We start from the raw sequence: 20855 nt of genomic DNA on the forward strand, positions 1-20855 counted from the left end.
TCACCATGCATACAAAGGCCTGAAGTTCTCTCACCCTTTCTTTTACTACATATATTAGGAGAGGTCAAGCAGATGAAAGGAGAGAAAGGAGACAGACACCTCAGGAGATCAGATCAGAGTTTAATCATAGCTGGAGAGGGGTGCCATCTCACCCCAAACAGAGTTGGGGATACAAGGAGCATGGAAGCTGAGGACCAGGGTTAAGTATAGTCAAACAAGGAAATCAAATCAGGAAGATCCTGATCTAGAAGCCAGCTCAAAATGTATAGTGTGTTCCAGACCACCCTGGGCTACATATTGAAAAATAAAAAGCATATTATATGTATATAGAATATGTATATGTAGAAATGTCATAATAAAACCCACTACTTTATATCATTACTGTACATTAATAAAAATGGAAGCCCAGTCTCCTCAGCCGAAAGTATGTATGCTAAGGGAGAGGGGATGATTCAGGGGAAATGTGGCAAAGATTGATTATTCAGAAAATATTACTTTTTTGTGTGCAAAAATCAAGAAAGCACTGCCTTCCGAGGCATGGGGTTGAGCCTGTAGTATGGAAACAGAAGAATAATCCAAAGGTGAGCTTGCAAGCCTAGGGAGCAAAGTTGGTAAATGTGTACAGTCCAATCCAAGTTTTGCAAACCAAAACCTCTATATCATAAATATATGTGAAGAAAAGAAACTGATACGTGTAAGAGGACACATCTTTCTCTTATGCACCGGTTTGGGATTGTTCAGTAAGTATCTAGTAGCTTTTCCCAGATCATTCTTGTCTCAATACAGTAATTGTTTTCTGGGTTAGGTTTTCTCTAAAAGATTGTGCTCTTCTTGCTTAAATTCCTCTGTTGCTGCTACACAGAATACTACTTCATTTCTTGTTCCATCTGAAGAGTTTCTCAATCCTGAGATACAACTCCCTATAACTCTCTCAAGGTGACTGCTTTGCTGTGATGAGTGTGGCCATTTTGTTACTGTAAGGTATATTAAATAGGTAGGTTTCATTAGGTAGCTGATAAAGAGAACACCATGCACTATTCAGGCAGGAAAAGAAGTTTATTTACCAAACTGCTGCCCCTGCCGTGCATGGTGGAGAGGCATGGTCAAAAAGGGGAGGCCAGGACTTATCTAGGCCAGGGATGGGAAGAGATGTGGCCAGGTGGGGGAAAGGTGTGGCCACATTGGATAGGGTTGTGACCTCCAGGCCTGGGATCCTCCTATGGTCAGATGGGAGGTGTGACCAGGGGCAGGCCAGGAGGTGGACTAGCAGGAGGGGGAGGTGACTGCTTCCAGGTGTGCCAGTTACCAAGGTAACACAGATAGTGAGCAGAAACCTAGCCAAGAGGAAGGGAGGTATCTGCAGAGGGTCTCCATGGCCTGGGGCAGACCTTACAGTTACGTTAAGTGCTTTGTTGGGAAAGGGCTCTGAGGACTCCCATAGAAAGTCAACATAATGGGGCTGGGAAGGTGGCTCAGTGGTAGAGCACTTGCCTTGCATGCCTGAGGCCCTGGGTTCGATTCCTCAGCACCAAATAAGCAAGAAGAAAAAAGCTGGAAGTGGCACTGTGGCTCAAGTGGTAGAGCACTAGCCTTGAGCTGAAGAGCTGAGGGACAGCGCCCAGGCTCAGAGTTCAGGCCCACGACCGGACCCCCTCCCCCCCGCAAAAAAAGAAAGTCAACATAATATTACTCAATGAACCTTCCTTTCAGTTGCTGTGCTGTGTGGCTCTTTCAAAAGGAAGGGGCCTAGCTTAAGTTTTCTACAAGTAGTTAACCAATTTGCCAGCACCATTTACTGAAGAGGCTGTCTTTCTTCCATTCTACTTTTTAGCTCCCTTATCGAAGATTAGATGGCTATAGGTCTGTAGGTTCATTTCTGGGTTTTCAATTCTATTCCATTGGTCCTGAGTTCTGTTCTTGTGCCAGTACCAAGCTGTTTTGATTACTATGGTTTGTAGTAGAGTTTGAAATTTGGTATTGATATTCCTCCAGCAGTGTTCTTTCTGTTAAGGATCATTTTTGCTATTCGAGGTCTTTTATTGTTCCATATGAAGTTTTGGATTGCCTCTTCTATTTCCTTGGTATTTTTTTGTGTGTGGGGCTATTACGAATGGAGTTGCTTTCCTGATTTCAGCCATGCTTTTCTCATTGTTGGCATACAGAAAAGCCATTGCTTTTCAGGGGTTAATTTTATACCCTGCTACTTTGCCAAAGTTTTGAATCAGCTTGAGTAATTTGGGAGTGGAGTCCTTGGGATTCTTTAAATACAAGATCATGTTGTTATGCCAAGGTCGCAGGACCCCCCACCACCACAAGAAGACCACCAAGAGTCAGACTCTACAGCTGTTTTATTTAAACGGGCTGCAGCTCGGGCCTCATCCTACACTCCGACACAGCAGAGCTTAGGAGGAGAGCCCCAAGCTAAGGATTTGCAGGAGTTATAAAGGCACACAACCAACCAGGTGTTTGGATTAACACCACGTGTTGCTCTGCTAGACAGAAACAAGCAACAAGTGGTCACTGCCTCAAAACTTTAACCCTTCAATGTCATCTGCAAAGAGGGAGAGTTTTCATCTTTCCCTATTTGGATCCCATTTATGTTTGCATCTTGTCTTATTGCTGTAGCTAGGCATTCTATTACTAAATTGAAGAGAAGTTGAGAGAGTGGACAACTTTGTTCCTGAGTTAAGAGGAAATGGCTTTAGTTTTTCACCATTAAGTATAATACCACCTCACCCCAGTTAGAATGGCTATAATCAAGAACTCTAATAACAACAGATGCTGGAGGGGACGTGGACAGAAGGGAACCTTACTGCATTGTTGGTGGGAGTGTAAACTTGTTCAATCACTTTGGAAAATAGTATGGAGGTTTCTCAAAAGACTCCTCGTAACCATAGCTAAGATATAGAACCAACCCAGATGCCCCTCAGTAGATGAATGGATCAAAAAAATGTGGTATATATACACAATGGAATTCTATGTCTCCATCAGAAAGAATGACATTTCCCCATTTGTTAGGAAATGGAAAGGCTTGGAAAAAATTATATTAAGTGAAGTAAGCCAGGCCCAAAGAAACATAGGTCCCATGGTTTCCCTTATTTGCAATATCTAGTATAGGTATGAGTCAAGCAGAAAAGGTCAGATAATGTGATGTTAGGAAAACGAACCCTTTAATATGTATTTCAATGTTTTTGTTTCTTTCATGCATGTGTTTCTAACTCATTTATAAGATTATTTCTTTGTTGCTTTGTATGTCCCTCCCCCACAGTGTAACCCCCGCTTTCACTATATTTGATGTTAGTATAACGTGTGGAGGAGATGGGGACAAACAAGTCGTTTAAGGATTCAGGTGGACCTGTTGCAACAATGAGAAGTACAAAATGTCATGTCAAAACCAGCATTACAGTGTCAGTGTGGGGGGGAGGGGGGTATGATTGGGTGGGGGGAGGGGGGAGGCTGGGAAGGGAGGTGAAGGGTAAACAAAGGAGGAGGCTGCAATGCTTGGTAAGAAATGTATGCATTATCCTGCCCATGTAATTGTAACCCCTCTGTACAGTATGTTCTCATTTAAAATAAAATAAAATTTAAAAAAATTAAAAAAAAAAAAGACTCCTCGTAGAGCTCCCCTATGACCCAGCAAATCCCCCTTTTGGGCATTCACCCAAATGAACACAAACAAGACCATACAAACTACCAGCGCAACTATGTTTATTACAGCATTATTTACCATAGCTAAGATATGGAACCAACCCAGATGTCCCTCAGTTGATGAATGGATGAAGAAAATGTGGTATATATACACAATGGAATTCTATGCCTCCATCAGAAAAAATGACATTGCCCCATTTGTTAGGAAATGGAAAGACTTGGAAAAAATTATATTAAGTGAAGTAAGTCAGGCCCAAAGAAACATAGGTCCCATGGTTTCCCTTATTTGCAATAACTAGTATATGTCTGGGACAAGCAGAAAAGGTCAAAAGCTATGTACATATGACCAGATAAGATGATGTTAAGCAAAATGAACCCCAAGATAGAGACACGAGTGGGAGGGAGGATGGGAAGGGATGGGAAGGAGAAACAAAGGAGGACGCAACAATGTTTGATAAGAAATGTACTCATTATCTTGCCCATGTAATTGTAACCTCTCTGTACAGTATTTTCTCAATAAAAAAAATTTTAAAAAAGAAAGAAATGTACTCATTATCTTGCCTACGCAATTGTAACCCCTCTGTATGGTATTTGCACAATAAAAAAGAAAATAAATAAGTAAATAAAAAGGAAGGGTCCACCCCCTCCCTCCCTCTCCCCCTATCCCTCCCGCAGTCTATCTATGTGGTATATTCAAAATGGGCCTGTTTCCTAAAGGCACCTGGAAAATACCTGTAGAAGAAATAATGAAAGAAGCAAACAAACAAAAAATTAGATCCGGATGAAGTTAAATGGCCAACAGTAGAAAGGCCAATGAGACTGCTACACTGCAACTCTAGATCTGAAATTCTCAATGACAAGGCAGCATGAAAAATAATTCCAGGAAGTATCTTTCAACGCTGCCTCCAGCTTGCTATGGTGTCAATTCCAAATGGTGTTTTGTAGTTTGGAGAGGAATGTAGTGATAGGCAAATAGATCCCAACTACAGAATCCAGAGCTCTGCAGACTTTGGAATTAAAATCATTTCACAAATTTACTGACTTATTATCACATGCAGCGTTTTAAAGACAGCCGTGTCTTTGGGAAGTATAATGTGCAATAAATACAGTGACTATGCACATAGGATTCTTTTTCTAGAATACATTGCCTTGCTCTTTCTTTAAAATTAATCCTTTTTCATTGTCTCTTGGTAATCTCTAAATTCACTGTTGTCTTTCTAAGAAAAAAAAATCCCATACTCTATTTTCAAGATACATGTCTGCATTTAAAAACAGTGGTATTATTGATTTCTAAATACCCAAAGGTGTCTTGAGGTTAATTTAAGTGTATTAACAAAATCACTCAACATATGTCTCTAGAAACTGGGTGAGAATAATGATGAAGAGGCCCTAAAAATCGATTTTTGGAGTGTTGATTCTATCATAAAATAGTAGATACCCTGATACATATAATATATATAGATATAGATATGTGTATATATATCTATCTATCTATATATAGATCCTATTTCTAAGACAAGTGAGTCAACAGTCATTACTTCCCTTTATCTTAAAAACTAACAAGGTACACAGAAGAAACAAAGAAGAAATTTTCCAGGGAAGCATTAAGAGGCCTTTGATATTAGATGTTTTATTTGACCAAGGGAACAAAAGACTCACTCCTTGGAGGAGCATGTCTCAAATCATATGATTTCCCCCATAATATTCTGATGAATTCTGGAATCTTGGCTATGCTTTCTCCATTAGCTTTTGAACATGGATATTAAAAAGTATTTGCTAACGTTTAAAGGCAGAGCTACAATGGCTCAGATCAGATATGAGCCCCTGTTCGGCCTACAGACTGCAGGCTTTTCTTTGAAATGAAGTTGAAATGATCCCTTGCCTCTTAAAGTCACAAGATTAAGAAGGAAGCTGCAAATGCTGATCCCTGCAAGTCCAGTGGAAGTGCGGGGTGATTGGTGGCCTCCTTCAATGATTAAACCACACGTTTGCCTTTGAATCTGAATAATGACTTTAAGTGTCTGTATCTAAATCTTTCATTATTGTCTCCTGCAAAGGTCCAAATGCATTTGGCATTTGCGCAGCTTGATAATGCTGTCTGTTACTTAAAAGTCATGCTTTATTCACATTTCAGGTGTGGATTTGTGGACCTCTGGCCCATTTCCCTGTAACACTGATGTCTTGTACTGTCCCTCTAAAGTCTAGCATTTTCACACTGTTTTTCTAGGTTTTCTAATTACCTTGAAAGAAAACAGTCTTCAGAATGGATCTAATAGCAAAGGCCAAATGTTTAGCCACAAGGCATTAATCTCTTCTGCCTTTCCACACTTCATTCAGGTGCATCCAGTTTGCCTTTGATTCTCTGGGCTACATTCTCAGTCCTTTCCAGCTGTCACTCCATTCCTCCCTCTAACACTCAGCATCTCTGTCTGTTTTTGTCCCTCAACTTAGGGCTGAACCATAGAATTTCTTTTGGGTTTGTCTGTTGGACTGTGCCCATGTTCTTTGGTGAACTCTCTATGGTGTCTAATAAAGTCTAATAGGTTTTGAAGCTTTAAAAAAAAAACCCATGGGATGTCTACAAATCCAAACATTTAATTTTCCGGGTGGGAACTGCTGACTTCAATGTCACACACTAAGTTTGATACCACACCACTAGAACCTATATTCTATTCTCTTTTAAAATAATTTAACACTTCACAATTGTATGAGCAAATAATGTCTTTTGCTCTAAAAGTTTTCAGTTAAAAACAGGAAGTCTAGGAAGTGGAGGTATGGCTCAAGTGGCAGAAGGCCAGCCTTAAATGGAAAAAGCTAAGCAAAACCATGGCTTAACCCTGTTTAAGCCAACACTAAATACAAATTAATAAAAAGAGAATGTCTAGTTAGAGATCTGCTTTTGAAATGTAGAAATTATATTAAATTCTGGACTTAGAAATATGTTTTCTTACGTTCATTTATGTCTGCATATTAAGAATTCCATTGCAGGGCTGGGAAGGTGACTTAGTGGTAGAGCGTTTGCCTTGCATGCCTGAGGCCCTGGGTTCGATTCCTTAGTACCACATAAGAAAAAAGAAAAAAGCCGGAAGTGGCACTGTAGCTCAAGTGGTAGAGCACTAGCTTTGAGCTGAAGAGCTGAGGGACAGCGCCCAGGCCCAGAGTTCAGGCCCCATGACCGGACCCAAAAAAAGAATTCCATTGCAAAGGATAGGTTTGATCAATTTTGTGCATACTAAAATAATGGGGGCTGGGAATGTGGCTTAGTGATAGAGTGCTTGCCTAACATGCATGAAGCACTGGGTTTTATTCCTCAGTACCACATAAACAGAAAAAGCCGGAAGTGGCACTGTGGCTCAAGTGGTAGAATGCTAGCCTTGAGCAAAAACAGGTCAGGGACAGTGCTAGGCCCTAGTTCAAGCCACCAGACTGGCAAAAATAAATTAAATAAATAAATAATGTGTGTTTACTACACATAGTTCTTAATTGAATCAGTAAGTAATTTTATATGAACTATCTTAAGTAGATAATTAGCTATAGGAAAGAACAAAGAAAAGGAGCGTGTTTGGGGCTGGGAAGCTAGCTCAATGGTAGAGCACTTCCCTTGCATGCCTGAGGCCCTGGGTTCAATTCCTCAGCACCACATAAGAAAAAAGAAAAAAGCCGGAAGTGGCGCTGTGGCTCAAGTGGTAGAGCGCTAGCCTTGAGCTGAAGAGCTGAGGGACAGCTCCCAGGCCCAGAGTTCAGGCAATGGTAAAACAGAGACTCAGAAAAGTATTTATAGTACTTGATCACATAAAATACAATGAAGTTGGTAAAAAGGACCTTTTCGTAGTTTAATAATATAATACCTAAGTATATGCTTTTGCACCGGAAATGAAGGGAATACGCTGTTTATATAGTCTGACTCTAGTATATGCATATTAGAATTAACATCTAGAAAGAAGTAGCCCAAACATTATCTATGCTTATCTACGTCTTGATAGATTATAGGTAATTTTTTTTAATTCTCTTTCTCTTTTTCGGATTCCTTTTTGTGTTCTCCAAATTTTGTATATTATAAACAATACATGTGACGATAAAAAAGAAAACCAGTCTCATAAGAAAATAATTGCATTATTCTGGAAAAAAATATATAAATGAGGAAATGAGGTTACTTTCACTCCTTCACTCTCTTACTTCTTCCCCAACTATTTGCATCTTCTCAGACTACAATTTGACATTGTATTCTCAACATTTAAAGTTACTTTTCAATTGTAAGTCCTGGCAGATTCTGAAATAGGAAGAGAACAGTCAGGAGAAAAATGCAGATCCATAACTTTCAGTGTGTAGGCTGCTGGCTGAAGTTCCCAGGGACACTTATTTGTTTGGTTCAACCTGATCAGGGAACATGGCCAGAGTAGTACAATTTTCTTTCTTTTTCACTTTGTTGTTGAGACAGTATCTCTGTATGTAGTCCATGGTGGCCTCAAACTCTTAATCCTCCTGCCTTCAGCCTCTGAGTCCTGGGATTGTAGTGTGTACCACCTCACCCCTCCAGAAGTATGATTTCAGTAACCTGTAACCTGCTATCTACAACCTTGCAAATTTGGATAAATTATTTTACTCCAGGGTCTCAGTAGTTGCTACTTTGCCTTAGTGTTGAGAATGTAAAATGAATCTCTATGGCCTAAAGTTATTAGAGCAATTTTGGGCCCTTGAAAAATGCAAAGCCTGCATTCTCTCTTGTTCTCTTTCCCTCTCTCTCTCCTTCTCCCTCCTTCTTCCTCTCCCTTTTCCTCACCCCACTCTCTGCCTCTTGCTCTCAACTTCTCTCTCTCTCTCTCTCTCTCTCTCTCTCTCTCTCTCTCTCTCTCTCCCTACTGGAAAATGAACTTTCGCCAATAAAGTATTTCGAAGATAGACTTAAGAGGTAAAATAGAAGATAACAAAAATTCATCTTTGCCAGTTCATCAGGTGACTCAGAAATGAATGGAGAGGAAATTATCACCTCCTAAAATGAGGGTTTTTGTTCTTCTTTTAAAAAAGCAATGCAGTTTTTTTTTCTTTTGGGTCTGGTGGCCGCTATTACAGGACATATTGTCCGCTTTTGTTTTGTTTTGTTTTTCATTTTCCTTTAGGTTCACTTGGCACTGAGCAACAAAATAATAAAAAAAATTGTTTTTTAATAATACCGGCATACACACAAGGAAGAGAAAAGGGCCAATGCTTACTCATTCACCCACCAATCACTGCTCCCATTCAGCAGGGAGCCATGACAGCACACCTGACTTTTCATTTATTTATTTTTTATTGGTTCTTGGAGAGGTTTGTGATTCATTCCATGTAGGTTGCAAGCCCTTGTATTACAAGAACAAATGGTCTCTGGGGTGATTTTCTTTATTAACTTTTAGGGCAAAGGAGGGAGAAATAGAAGAATTGCTTAACTGCAATGCACTGGCAAAAAGTTTGGACTTTTGTACTCTTCGATGACACTTTGAAATGTTTCACTTGATCCTGTTTCTTGTGATGGATTGGCTGATTGTATAGAAGGAAGCAAAGAGATGAAGTAGAAAGACAGCTGACTGAAAGAGAGAAATCACGTGATGATCAGAGCCAGCCACTTTGCCCCTTCTGCAGGGCTATATTGCTAGATTTCTGTTATCCCTTGGCCTTCGTGTACTTCTCCACAGGATGAAGGAGTTGACTGCCACTATCCTCCTTCCAAGGCTTGACAGCTTCACAAGTGATGATGAAGCCTTTGCTATGCACTCTGTTGAGAAATCAAAGGCACTCTCCTCCTGTCCATAATGATACGATAATCATCATGAAATAAGCATTTGTGGTATTACATGCCTGCTGTTGCATTTAATCCACACAATGAAGTAGGAACAGAAAATGATCCCAAGGCTCACTAAGTTATGCCCACGATTCCAGAATCTGTGGCTGGGGGCAGCTGGCCTCTGGCATGGCAAACATCTCGGGACCATGCCTCTGTTTCTCAGGAACATCGTGAGGGCCAGCCACCATGCAAAGAATTCTGAAATGTCACTCATGTGTTATGCAAGGTCATAAAAAGTAAGGCACAATGTGAAGAGAGCTATATCTAGGTCATGGTGCCCAGACTGAGAGAACATAGTCACTATGGAGGAGTTCACTTTCAGGCAAGAAAGAATGAAGAAAGAGAACAAAAATGTTTTTTCTTTCTCACCTATGCTTTTGCTTTCAATTTTCTCTTCAGTACTAGTGAAACTCTTGGAATTTAGTAAGCAAGTAAAAATACCCAGTTAGCACGTAGGTAGTATTTGAGCAATTTTAGGAGGGTTGTTAGAAGCTTCGATGGAGTGAGAAAGTATGACGTTGTTGGTACAGGGTTCACCATTTCTATCAAATGAGTTGCTTTTTTTCTTTTTCTTTGGCCTCCCAGACCATAAACCATTTGGCTTGACCAAATTAATTCAAAATCCAGAATAAAGCATGAAGACACAAAGATAACGATAGTTCTTGTCTCAGAAAGCTCTTTACCCCCTTAATTTCTATGATTCATCATCAATGAAAAGACTGATAGGTTGATGTGAATTATTTGGACATTCCAAGCTACAAATAACATAAAAACTTATTCACATGAAGAATAAGCAATAAAAATTTAAATGGAGTTATGGTTGGTAGTATACACTTCAATGTCCATCAAATTCATGATTTACAAGGCTTACTCTTTGTGGCTTATGATGTAACTAAACATTTCAAAGATAAAAAATAGTGGTGAGATTGTGCTTGCGTGAATATATTATATTTTATGAAATACATGCATCATTCTACTAAGAAAGTAACTGTCTGGAAATGAGTCGTGTGGATTCTAATACCTGCACTGTTCAAGAACAACCACTGAATTATCCCCCCGCCCATAACTTGCATTGCCTCTTGCATTGTGGATGCAAAGTAGGTCTTTGTTTGCCCTGGTTTCAGAATTAAATTAGTTCGTATATTTGTTTTCTCCTCAAAGTGTTGTCTTCCTGAATTTGGTTTCAAATAAAGTTATTTTCATTCAATTCTCTTTGTCTCTCTCTTCTCTCTTCTCTCTGTTTCTCCTCTCTCTTTCTCTGTCTCTCTCTTTTCTCTCTTCTCTTTCTCTTTCTCACTTGGCCTTCTTTTTTTCCTCTTATTTTTTCTGCTATTCCTGGAAATTGAACTCTGGGCCCGGGGACTGTCTGAGCTCCTTTTTGCTCAAGGCTGGCACTCTGCCAGCTGAGCCATTTCCAGCTTTTTCTCTGATTAATTGGAGATAAAAGTTTCATGGACTTTCATGCCCAGGCTGGCTTTGAACTGTGATCCTCAGTTCTCAGCCTCCTGTGAAGCTAAGATTACAAGTGTGGACCAGAGCTTATCTGGCCTTCATCTTTTACTTTACCTACTGTCATTATTCTGGATGGGTTTCATTTTTGGGTCTGATATCTATGAACTCTTTTAAATTCCATCTAATTGATTTGCTTTCGTTTTCTATTGCTTTCCTCCCTTCACAGTACTGTGTATGATATCTTTAGCTAAATCTGATATGATCCAGATCTAATTCTTTCTCAAGGTTTTGTTTATTTTGTGGGTTTTTTTTTTAATGGACCTAACCACAGTGTTGGTAAAGTAGAAAAAAAAGAAGATCAGAAACTTGGTGTTTATTGAATTCAAACAAATTACAAGGAAGAAACAAAAAGGCATTCATCACAGAGATGGTTTTGAAAGCTAATGGCAAACTTGGAGTCTTGAAAAGCAGCAGGAAATGCCATGTTTGGAAAAGCCAAAAATACCACATTTGGGGAGGAGTATGGGGGGAGGGGATGTGTAACCTAGAAATAACCTTCCACAAAAACAAACCAGCCACACTTTTCAATTTCAAGCTAGAAGAACTAAAAAGTTATTTCTACCTAATAAAAAAGTACAATAAGATTCTAAATTCCCCCAGAAATACTTCATCTATGTTATAACACATCAAAAGCCACCAAGGGGCCATTTATCCTGTAGCCAGTGCTTATAAAGTTTTTCAGGCATTTGTGGTTGTATGCGTGCTGGGGAGGAAGGAGAGGGACATTTAGGACAGAAGGGAGGGATAGGAGGCTTGTTTTTATTAAGCTAGTAGAAGAAAACATAGGAAGATTTAAATTTTTTGTTCTAAAAATTTACTTTACAAATAAATGGTCATTTAACACCGCTCAGGATTCAAGTACTGCCATTTTCCCATATCATGTTGTTAGTCCCAGCACCCCTGTGGATTCCTAAATCTGCAGGTAAAATGACAGTGTGGTATTTACCTGTGACTTAGGAACATCCATCTCATACTTCTGACCAAATGTAGAGTACTTGCAAGCGGTTGATAGAATGTATTGCTGAAGAAATAATGAGGAGGAAATCTATACAGACCTAATAACATGCATCTTAATTTTGTTTGACTTTCTAATCTGAAGTTGGGTAAATGTGCAGACTTGACACCCACAGATACAGACAACTGACCATATTGTTCCAGGAGTTGAAACAATCCAGATGAAGTATCTGGCCCTCTTCAATATTGCATAGTAATGGAAAGATCTGAGACAGAAGTAAATATCCAAATACTAAGGATAGAAAATAACTTGTATTTGGGGTAAAGGTCTGCAAAGTGCCTGGGCCCTAAGCAAGGGTCAGCAAGTCAATTAGTGAATAAAAATGCAAGTGACAGTAGATTAAGTCATAGAGGTGATTTGGGAAGGAGAAAAAGTAAGAATTTTTTTTAAAAAAGAGATTGTTAAGTTGAACTACATAAAAGTAAGATGTATCTGCCAAGCAAATCCATCGTGGATGAAGTCAAAAGATAAAGAACATCGAGGAAATAACTGAAATTTTCTGTCACAAAAGGACAGATTTTTCTCAGTCTTTGAAAAAGAAACATTTATATCAATGTGAAAAAAAAATTAGTAAGCCTAGCAGTAAAACAAGTGAACAAATTTATAAAGCGACAAAAACAAATAGCTTTTAGTTATATTAAAGGTGTCCAACTTACACTGAGAGACACTCACGTGAGAACTACACTGAGAGGCTATTTTCTTATGCTGATCAATTAGGAAAGATATAAACATTTTAAAATCTGAAAGTTGAAGACTTAGAGAACCAGAAATGGTCACATTTCACTACAAGGAACATAGAAATCTGGGCTTTGTGTAGAGAACTCTGGTTGTAGCTCTCAAGATTTTGAAAGTTCATACATTTAGCCTAAAAGTTTCACTTCTTAGACTTTATTCAACAGATATATTTACATAGATACTCATAGCAACATCATTTGTATCCTATAGGCCCTGAACCATGTTGAGTATAGGCATTGAATTAGAAGGCAGGAGTGGTAGAAGGCAAAACTAGCACAGTCAGTGTGTAAAGGGTCTTTCTTATGCCAGGTTTAGTGACAACTTTATGATTTTAGATTACAGCAGTGGCCTAATCAAATTTACATAATCAGATTAAGCACAGTAGCTCATACCAATAATCCCAGCTATTTGGAAAGACTGATAAGAAGGATCACTGCCAAGGCTAGCCGAGGTAAGGAAAAAACCTATCAAGACCCTCTCTCAACAGACAAAGCAGATATAGTAACAGGCATCTGTCATCCACTTCCACAGGAGATATAAATAGGAGGATCATAGTTCATATCAGGCAAAGACTTTAGATACTATCTGAAAAATAGCTAGAGCAAAAAAAAATAGCCAGCATGGCTCAACTGGTAGAATACTTGTCTTGCAAGCACAAGTACCTGAGTTCAAATCTCAGTACTTGCCAAAATGAACTTCTTTTTAATTCCATATTTAATTTTATTGTCAAGGTGATCTACAGAGGGGTTACAGGTATATGCATAAAGTAATGAGTACATTTCTTGTTGTTGCACTGGTTACCCTCTCCCTCATTTTTCTCCCACTTTCCCTCCCTTCCAATTCCCCATCCCTCAGCGCTCCTCCCCCTCCCCACCCCCCGCAAAGATGTACAGTTCATTTCCAACATATTGTCTTGTGAGTATCACTGGTGCGTTGTTTTCACCCTTTGTCCTCTGTCTCGCCATTTTGTTGTCTAATTGCATAATTAAAGGACAAACCCTCAATGTGAAAGAATAGCTTAGAAAGCACCAAATCCAGATGTAATGCAATGATAGTCAAAAACAAAAAATGTTTTGGAAACCCTGAGAAAGGCTTGGACCTTTTGCCTATGTATATTCAAATTCTCTGTTCTGAAGTCTGTCTCCTTGCCTGGTCATTCAGGCCTGGTCTGCCACTGTGACCGAAGACCCTCAATCCCCAGGAACTATGCTTTTCTTCCAGGCCTCTGCTGAACTGTATTCCCAGCCTAGATCTCATGGGGCATTTTAATTCATCAATTTGGGTGGGAGAAAAGGACAAATATGCTCAATGCACCTACCTCTAGCAAGCTGGGCCTTTAATTACACGCATGCCATGGGCATTCATCAACCTATATTTAAACACAGAAGCTGGTTTTTAATTTTCCTTTTAATGAAGAATTGGATGCCAATGAATGAACTGACCAGGGTAGTTGTAAATAAAATGCTTGATTTTTCCATTTTTTTTTTCATATGCTTCACACTGATTAAAGTGTCTCAGGGAAGCTAAAACAGAGGTAAGAGGAGCAAACACTGCTTCTAAGGAAAGTAACCAGACAGTTGCAGAATTCAAAAAAAGGCTAGGAGGGAAACTGTGCTTGCAGGTTTTGTCATGGAGGATTTATGAAAGACAAGTTTAGATGAGTTAATGAGAGTTCTGAACTGGCAATTATCTTAATGCAAATTTCACCCAAATGGAGAGAAAATATTTTTATATACTTTACCTTTGTGATCTCAAAAAAATAGTCTAAACTTTATGAGAGCAGCCCTACAGACAATTTCTGTCCGCACTTGTAATCTTTAGACCTTATGACACTTCAACAAGCTTTGAAAAGAGGCGGATACGAGATTTAAAGTAAGGTGTTTGGAGGGGGAATTGAGATGAGGTTTCACTATATAGCTCAAACTTGCCTAAAACTCAAGATCCTCCTTCCTCAGCCTCCCAAGTGCTGAGATTACAGATATGTACTACCATGCTCGGCTAACTTAAGATTATTTGAATTTTCAAGGTTATTTATATTCTCTAAGACTTAGAAAAAAATACCAGCTCAAAAGAAAGATTTTCTCTTCCTGCCTCCTCTAAAGTACTCTGGAAACCCTTATTCTCCAGGTTAAAGTCAATCTGTTGAGCAGTGTTATTTTATATCTCCTCTTCTTGATATGTATGTCTTAGTGAAACAGAAACCGCAGGAGTCCCTGCAGTTGGACAGTTTTCAATCTAGTCCCATGCAGAGATCAGAGATGGTGTTAGCGCCTCGTGTCCATCTTTGCTCTTCATGGAGTAAAACCAAATTTCTTTCTTTTTCCAAGCCATGCCACATCTCTGCACACACACACACACACACACACACACACTCCCCTTTGGGACATATACTTCCTTAACCTGAGGCTACCAACCTTACTATTCTGTGAAGCAGGAGCAAGTTTTTTCTATATATTCCCTTCAGGGCAACATTTTGTCTTTTTTCTGAACCATCACCATATTTGTGAAATTGTGGAATTTGGGTATTGTTGAGCAAATAGGAAAGAATTATTTTTGTATTTCTTACAAATGGTTGTTTGCTCCAGTTCTTTATTTCTACAAAATAAATTGTGCTCCAATATGACAAGTAGCAACTGTATCATCAGAAGGTAGCAAACTGGATCAGAGATTCAGGCAAGGCTCAGCCAGCTGATTCTTCTACTACCTGCCATGCTGACTGGGGTCACTACTTGGTAAATAGCAGGTGGATAGGCTGGTCTGGAAATTCCAAGATGGATCCTCTCATAGCTCTATACTCTGTTCCCTGCTGGGACTGTCACCTGAAGTGGCCACATAGGGCCCAACCAGGTATAACCTCAGGAGAGGAGGTTTGCAAGGGAGAACACGGAGGTTTTCTTAGACACTAGCTCTAGAAGTCTGTCACTGTATCTGACTAGTCATAGCAGTCCTTGAACGTAACCAAGATTCAAGGGGATGGGACATAACCCCTCCACTCCCAGTGGAAAGAGTGCCAAAAATTTTATAGTCATCTGTAATTGCCAAAGAGGCACATCATGAGAAAATAATTCAGGCTCATAGTTCTCAGTAATGAACTCATCTCTCAAGGCAGCTATTATCTAAACATTAACCAAATATACATAGCAGGACCAGCTATGCATCTTAAAGCTACCCATTTCCATTAGTAAATGGATAACATTATTCCTCACATCGATCTGTCAATACTTCACCTCCCTCCCCCCCAAAAAATGTTGCAAGTTAATCCTCTCTTTTCTATTCATACTACCTAGTGGTGCTGACTTATAAAAGGCTAAATTGTTGAGTGTTAAAGAGGTGACAGAAAAGGTGGTAATAATTATTAAAGCAGAATCTTCTGTCATCGCACATAGTACCACAATGAGGCAGATGTTGTCGTAGTTTCCATTGCATAGTTGAAGAAAATAGTACTCTGTGGCTGAAGGGACTAGGACATTTTCTCCTGGGTATTTAGTGGAAGGGCCTAAATAAAAACTCAGGCACTGACTTCACAGCCCTTCTTTCTTTCCCTACCAGAAAGTCTGTGCTCATGTAATCCTAATGCCTTGGCCTAGAGGTGCAGCTTTACCTGCAACCTTGTCTCATTGCCTTTGGAAGGACAGCTCCGAATCTCTCCGTGTGCAACAATAACTATTATACCAGCTGTTTCTAACCTTGTATTTTTATTCTCCATAAGGAGAAGCAATATTGTTTAAAGAGAAACAAAAGTTGAGTAACACCAAAGATTTGTATAGACACAAGCACCTCATCATTAGCTCACATACTCTGACTGTCCTCATTTAATTGTCGAGATAACAGCTTTAAGACCATAGGTAAAAAGAATACCCCAAAGTTATTTAAATATGACACAGATAATTTTGATAGCACAGGATGGCAGCCTCTGAAGCAAGTTATGGCCATGTTATGACTTAATTGGTTTCAGAGAAACTTAACCAGCTATTGTCTTGGTGTCTCAAAACTATTTTGTGGTTTTCTGTAGTTTGGGAGGAGTAAGATTTCAACTTGTCCCACTGCATGAGTTCCTTCAGCCTCAAGGGAGAAGGAGGCTGGCCTTAGACACAGGGTGCATGACATGAGAGGTTTGCCAGGCAAGTAGAAAGCCAGTTTGACACACAGGTATCTACCAGTCAGCTCGTGGACTACTCAGACTTTCTCTCCCCACTGGAGTCTGCAGCCAGATCCACCAGTCAATAATGCCTTTTCTGAAATCTAGGGCCCAGTGGTGACTTTCTCAGTTTGTAATCCATGGGAACAAGACTCCTACCAGCAACAGGTGCTGTAAGTGAAAAATCTTGGAGAAGTTTTCCAGAAAACCATATTTTCCTTTCATGCCATGTATATTTAGAACAAAAAGGGAAAGCACAGGTAGGTGATTCCATTACCTAGATGTTTGTGGTTTTGAATCTAAATGTGTTTTTTTTAATATTGTAAGCATCTGTGTATAATTTACTTGTATAGGTTTATCTGGCCTTTGACCATCTAGCGTATTTTCACAAACAACTATGTAGTAGGAAAATATATGTCCTTCCCCCAACCCCGTTTATGTCTGCCACCTTTCTTCCCATTCTTACAATGAACCTATATATAATGTAAATCTGTGTTATTTTATGGAGATATTATACACATACCTTATCTGAGCTTTTCTGGGAATTAGAATATTTTGTGTATTTTTAGGCTTAATGAACAGAGTATTTCGATGCATTTGTGTGCATTCGTAACTGCTGAATGATTTCTCTCCATTTTGATGAAGAATTTGTGAAATGCTTTGTCTTTATGGAAGAAGTGAGTGGAATCTGCTTTCAACAATTTTTGAAGTGTATAATTAGTATTGTTAACTACATGCTCATTGTTCCTTTGTAATGATGATCCTGATGTTTTGAGCTGAAACAGTATCTTCATATTGTAATTTTTTAAAGAAAGAAAACTACTAATAGGCTAAACCATATAACTAAACCTCTTTTTAAGAAGGTATATTCTGACCTAAGACCTAAATTAAATGGAAAATGGATACGTGCATTAAAACTTAAGTATACTCAATTGCTTTGTATAACAAAGCAAGTGAATTGACATAAAACAATGGAAATAGAAGAACAGGAAGTTTGAGGTGGAGCATTTGTTCTGTATTTTATTGCCTCCTGACAGTAGGATCCACAGGCTGGCAGGCAACTAACTGAGAGAAAGCATCAACCTGAGCACTATTATTGTAGTTTGGGGAAACGAGTTTTCAAGCTCAGAATCGACAAGGCTAGCTAGCATGCTGGACTTATACAACACCAAACAGGACCGGGAACATGGCTTCAGTGGAAGAGTACCTTTCTAGCAAGCACAAAATCTGAGTACAAACCCCAATAACTCCAAAGAAGAAGAAAAAAGGAAAAAGAAAAAGCATCAAAGGACTGAACTCACCAGGTTATGAGGAGCCAACACAAATAGGCCAGATTGAATCTGCTTTCTGACTTTTATTACAACCAATATTACTTCACCAACTAAACCTATTCATGTTGGATATATATGTGTATGTACTCATTGGCTACACATTTTATTCAAATACACATATAAAACACAATTAACTGGCAGCCATCTCACAGTTATCAATTGCTTCTACTACATTTGCTGGGTAATTTCTTTTTTCCCCGTACAATGATTTCCTGATGGTTTTTCTTTTAAAATATGTTATCTGTCCAGAGTAACCTGTTCATTCATTAGAACTAATCATCAGGGGGGACCTGCTAGGAAATTTTGTAAAAAAAAAAAAATAAAAAGAAAAAGATCTTTTTTGATAAACACACAGTGTATATATAAAGACACAAAAGAAGTAGCTTCCAGACAACATTCATTCACCTATTCTTCCAAGCCTTCAGGAATAAAACATTCAATATTGGAATATTACAATCAAAGTGCATCCTCTGTTCATACTGCCATATAATTAACTCATAAGATCCAGAGAAATAGCTGTTTTCACTTAAGCCCCTGCTGTGACATACATGGATACTTCTGCATCATCTAAAGGAGAAAAAATGAAAAAAACATGGAGGGCTTCTTATGAGACCTTTTGTTTGTAGGTATGCTTTTTGGTCACCCACATAACAATGATGTGTGGTACAGAGTGAGGGGTTGGATGGAGGATGCTCTCCACTGCTCTGGGCTCTACCACAGAAGAGAAGAATTCACTCTTGCGCTCATTCCGTGGAGAGTACAGTGACGGCTCAGAAGTCTGGGGAAAAAAACACTAGTTGATAGCTGTAAACACTGATATGGCTTTAGAAAGCCTTAGGCTCTTTAAAAACAGGAGTCTTTGTTTCCCAGACAGTTCTGTATGTCCTATAAAAAAATGTCATCTTAAAACATTTCTCACCCATCTAATTCATAGCTACTTTATAACCCTGAGAGTTTTTCATTGTGGACTTGGGTTGAACATGGTTAGATAAGCAATAAAAATAAAATTTGGTTTCTTTACACCCCACTCTAAAACAGCTAAGTATAAACAGTGTTGTGCATTAATAATATATTACATTTAGAAAGTAGATTATATGATATATGTGCTCTATATTTCATTGCCTGCTTAAAATATTCATGCACAGAGGGAAAAACATAGAGTACATACCACACTGTTTATAGTGTTATTCTGGGAAGTAGGATTATGGTGTATTTCTCTTCTGCTTTTCTTTTCTACATTTTGTGACTATTGGATAATAAGCGCATATTATTTTGCAAAAAAAAAAAGTGTGGAAGATTAGTTTCCATAAGCTATAACAATTGAAAATGTTGACATCTTTTGAGTCAAGAGGTTAAAAGTCTACACTGTACTGTTTAGTTTGCTAGCTACTGGACTCAAGGGATTATTTTTAATTATATCTAAATTAATTTTTGAATTCCTCAGTCCTGCTAAACACAGACCTTCTTCTACTGTCAAACTTTCATTATTACAAAAAGAATTCTAATGCAGATTCTGGGTGGACAGTGGCTCATCAAACCATGTTCTGGTTACAAAGAATGGATGCTGTAGAAAGGACATCTGTCCCCACAATACACACAGAGAGAGTCCTTGTCCTCTGTCTTCCTATATGCTCACAAACTTGTGGCTTAATAACACCAAAGATTTTTCTCATAGCCATTCAGCCCTTTAGAACAAAACAAGGCCTGATTGCTCCATCATAACTCTTGTTTCCATGCCATCATTACAGTCTCCTCTGGGAGTCTCATGCATTCTGAGTAATAGTTAGTTCCACTAAGTTCAATACATCTTACAGACATTTGAAAATACCAAACCAAGTAAGGGAAGTTCCCCTTATCTCCCAAGAAGTGTTGAAAATCAAAAACAGAAGGGCATGCTGGGTAGAAAGTTAGCACAAAGTAGGAACATGTCTTTTGGGGAGAAATCCAGAAATGCTTCACGCAGGTAGATACACTTGACTGGCATCTTGATATTTGTGCACCCAATTTACAAATCTGCATTCTTTTTCCTCTAGTATTTTCATTTTCCCTACACTCAATTCTTGATCACATCCTATTTTCAAAATGCGGTTGATTGCTGACCCTATATTGCTTTTTATTTCACACAAAATAGGTAGCTATGTTCAACTGTGTGCATTTATACTAATTTTCTTATTTTCAGGTATGCTTCTGTGCAGGTAAACTAATCATAAATCTTCGACTGAAGTAAAACATACTGTGATTTTTTTAGTTGTCTATTTTATTTTCGACTATGGGAAAGAAAAATGGGAAAGATTGACATTATCTTTCAGGCAGTCATTTTGAAAATGGGTGAATGTAGCTGGAGCTCCTGGTTCTTGGTAAATCATGTCTTTGTGTTTTTACAGATGCAATGCTTTTGGTCGCAGAACGATTGGAAGGGCCATTCAACATTGAGTCGGTCATGGATCCTATAGATGTCAAGATTTCTGAAGCCATCATGAACATGCAAGAAAACAGTATGCAAGTGTCTGCAAAGGTACTTGCATTAATAACATTTCTATAAACATATGTACATTATACAGGTGCCATAGCATAAAATGAAATAACACAGTATGCCAGCTTGGATTATAAATTATGCACTACTTTTCCTATTGACTCACAGATCTATTACTTCATTAA

At 38.7% G+C, this 20855-nt stretch overlaps 1 protein-coding gene across 1 annotated transcript in view; it reads left to right on the top strand.

Annotated features, from left to right (window-relative positions):
* Gpc6 (glypican 6) overlaps positions 1–20855 on the top strand; it is a 981663-nt gene that overhangs the window by 863630 nt on the left and 97178 nt on the right. The window contains exon 5 of the mRNA XM_042682659.1: positions 20582–20712. Within this exon, the coding sequence (XP_042538593.1) occupies positions 20582–20712 (131 nt within the window). The remainder of the gene's footprint in view (positions 1–20581; positions 20713–20855) is intronic.

Source organism: Dipodomys spectabilis, unplaced genomic scaffold, assembly GCF_019054845.1.
Source record: "Dipodomys spectabilis isolate Male_0828 unplaced genomic scaffold, ASM1905484v1 ptg000075l, whole genome shotgun sequence".
NCBI classification, from domain to species: domain Eukaryota; kingdom Metazoa; phylum Chordata; class Mammalia; order Rodentia; family Heteromyidae; genus Dipodomys; species Dipodomys spectabilis.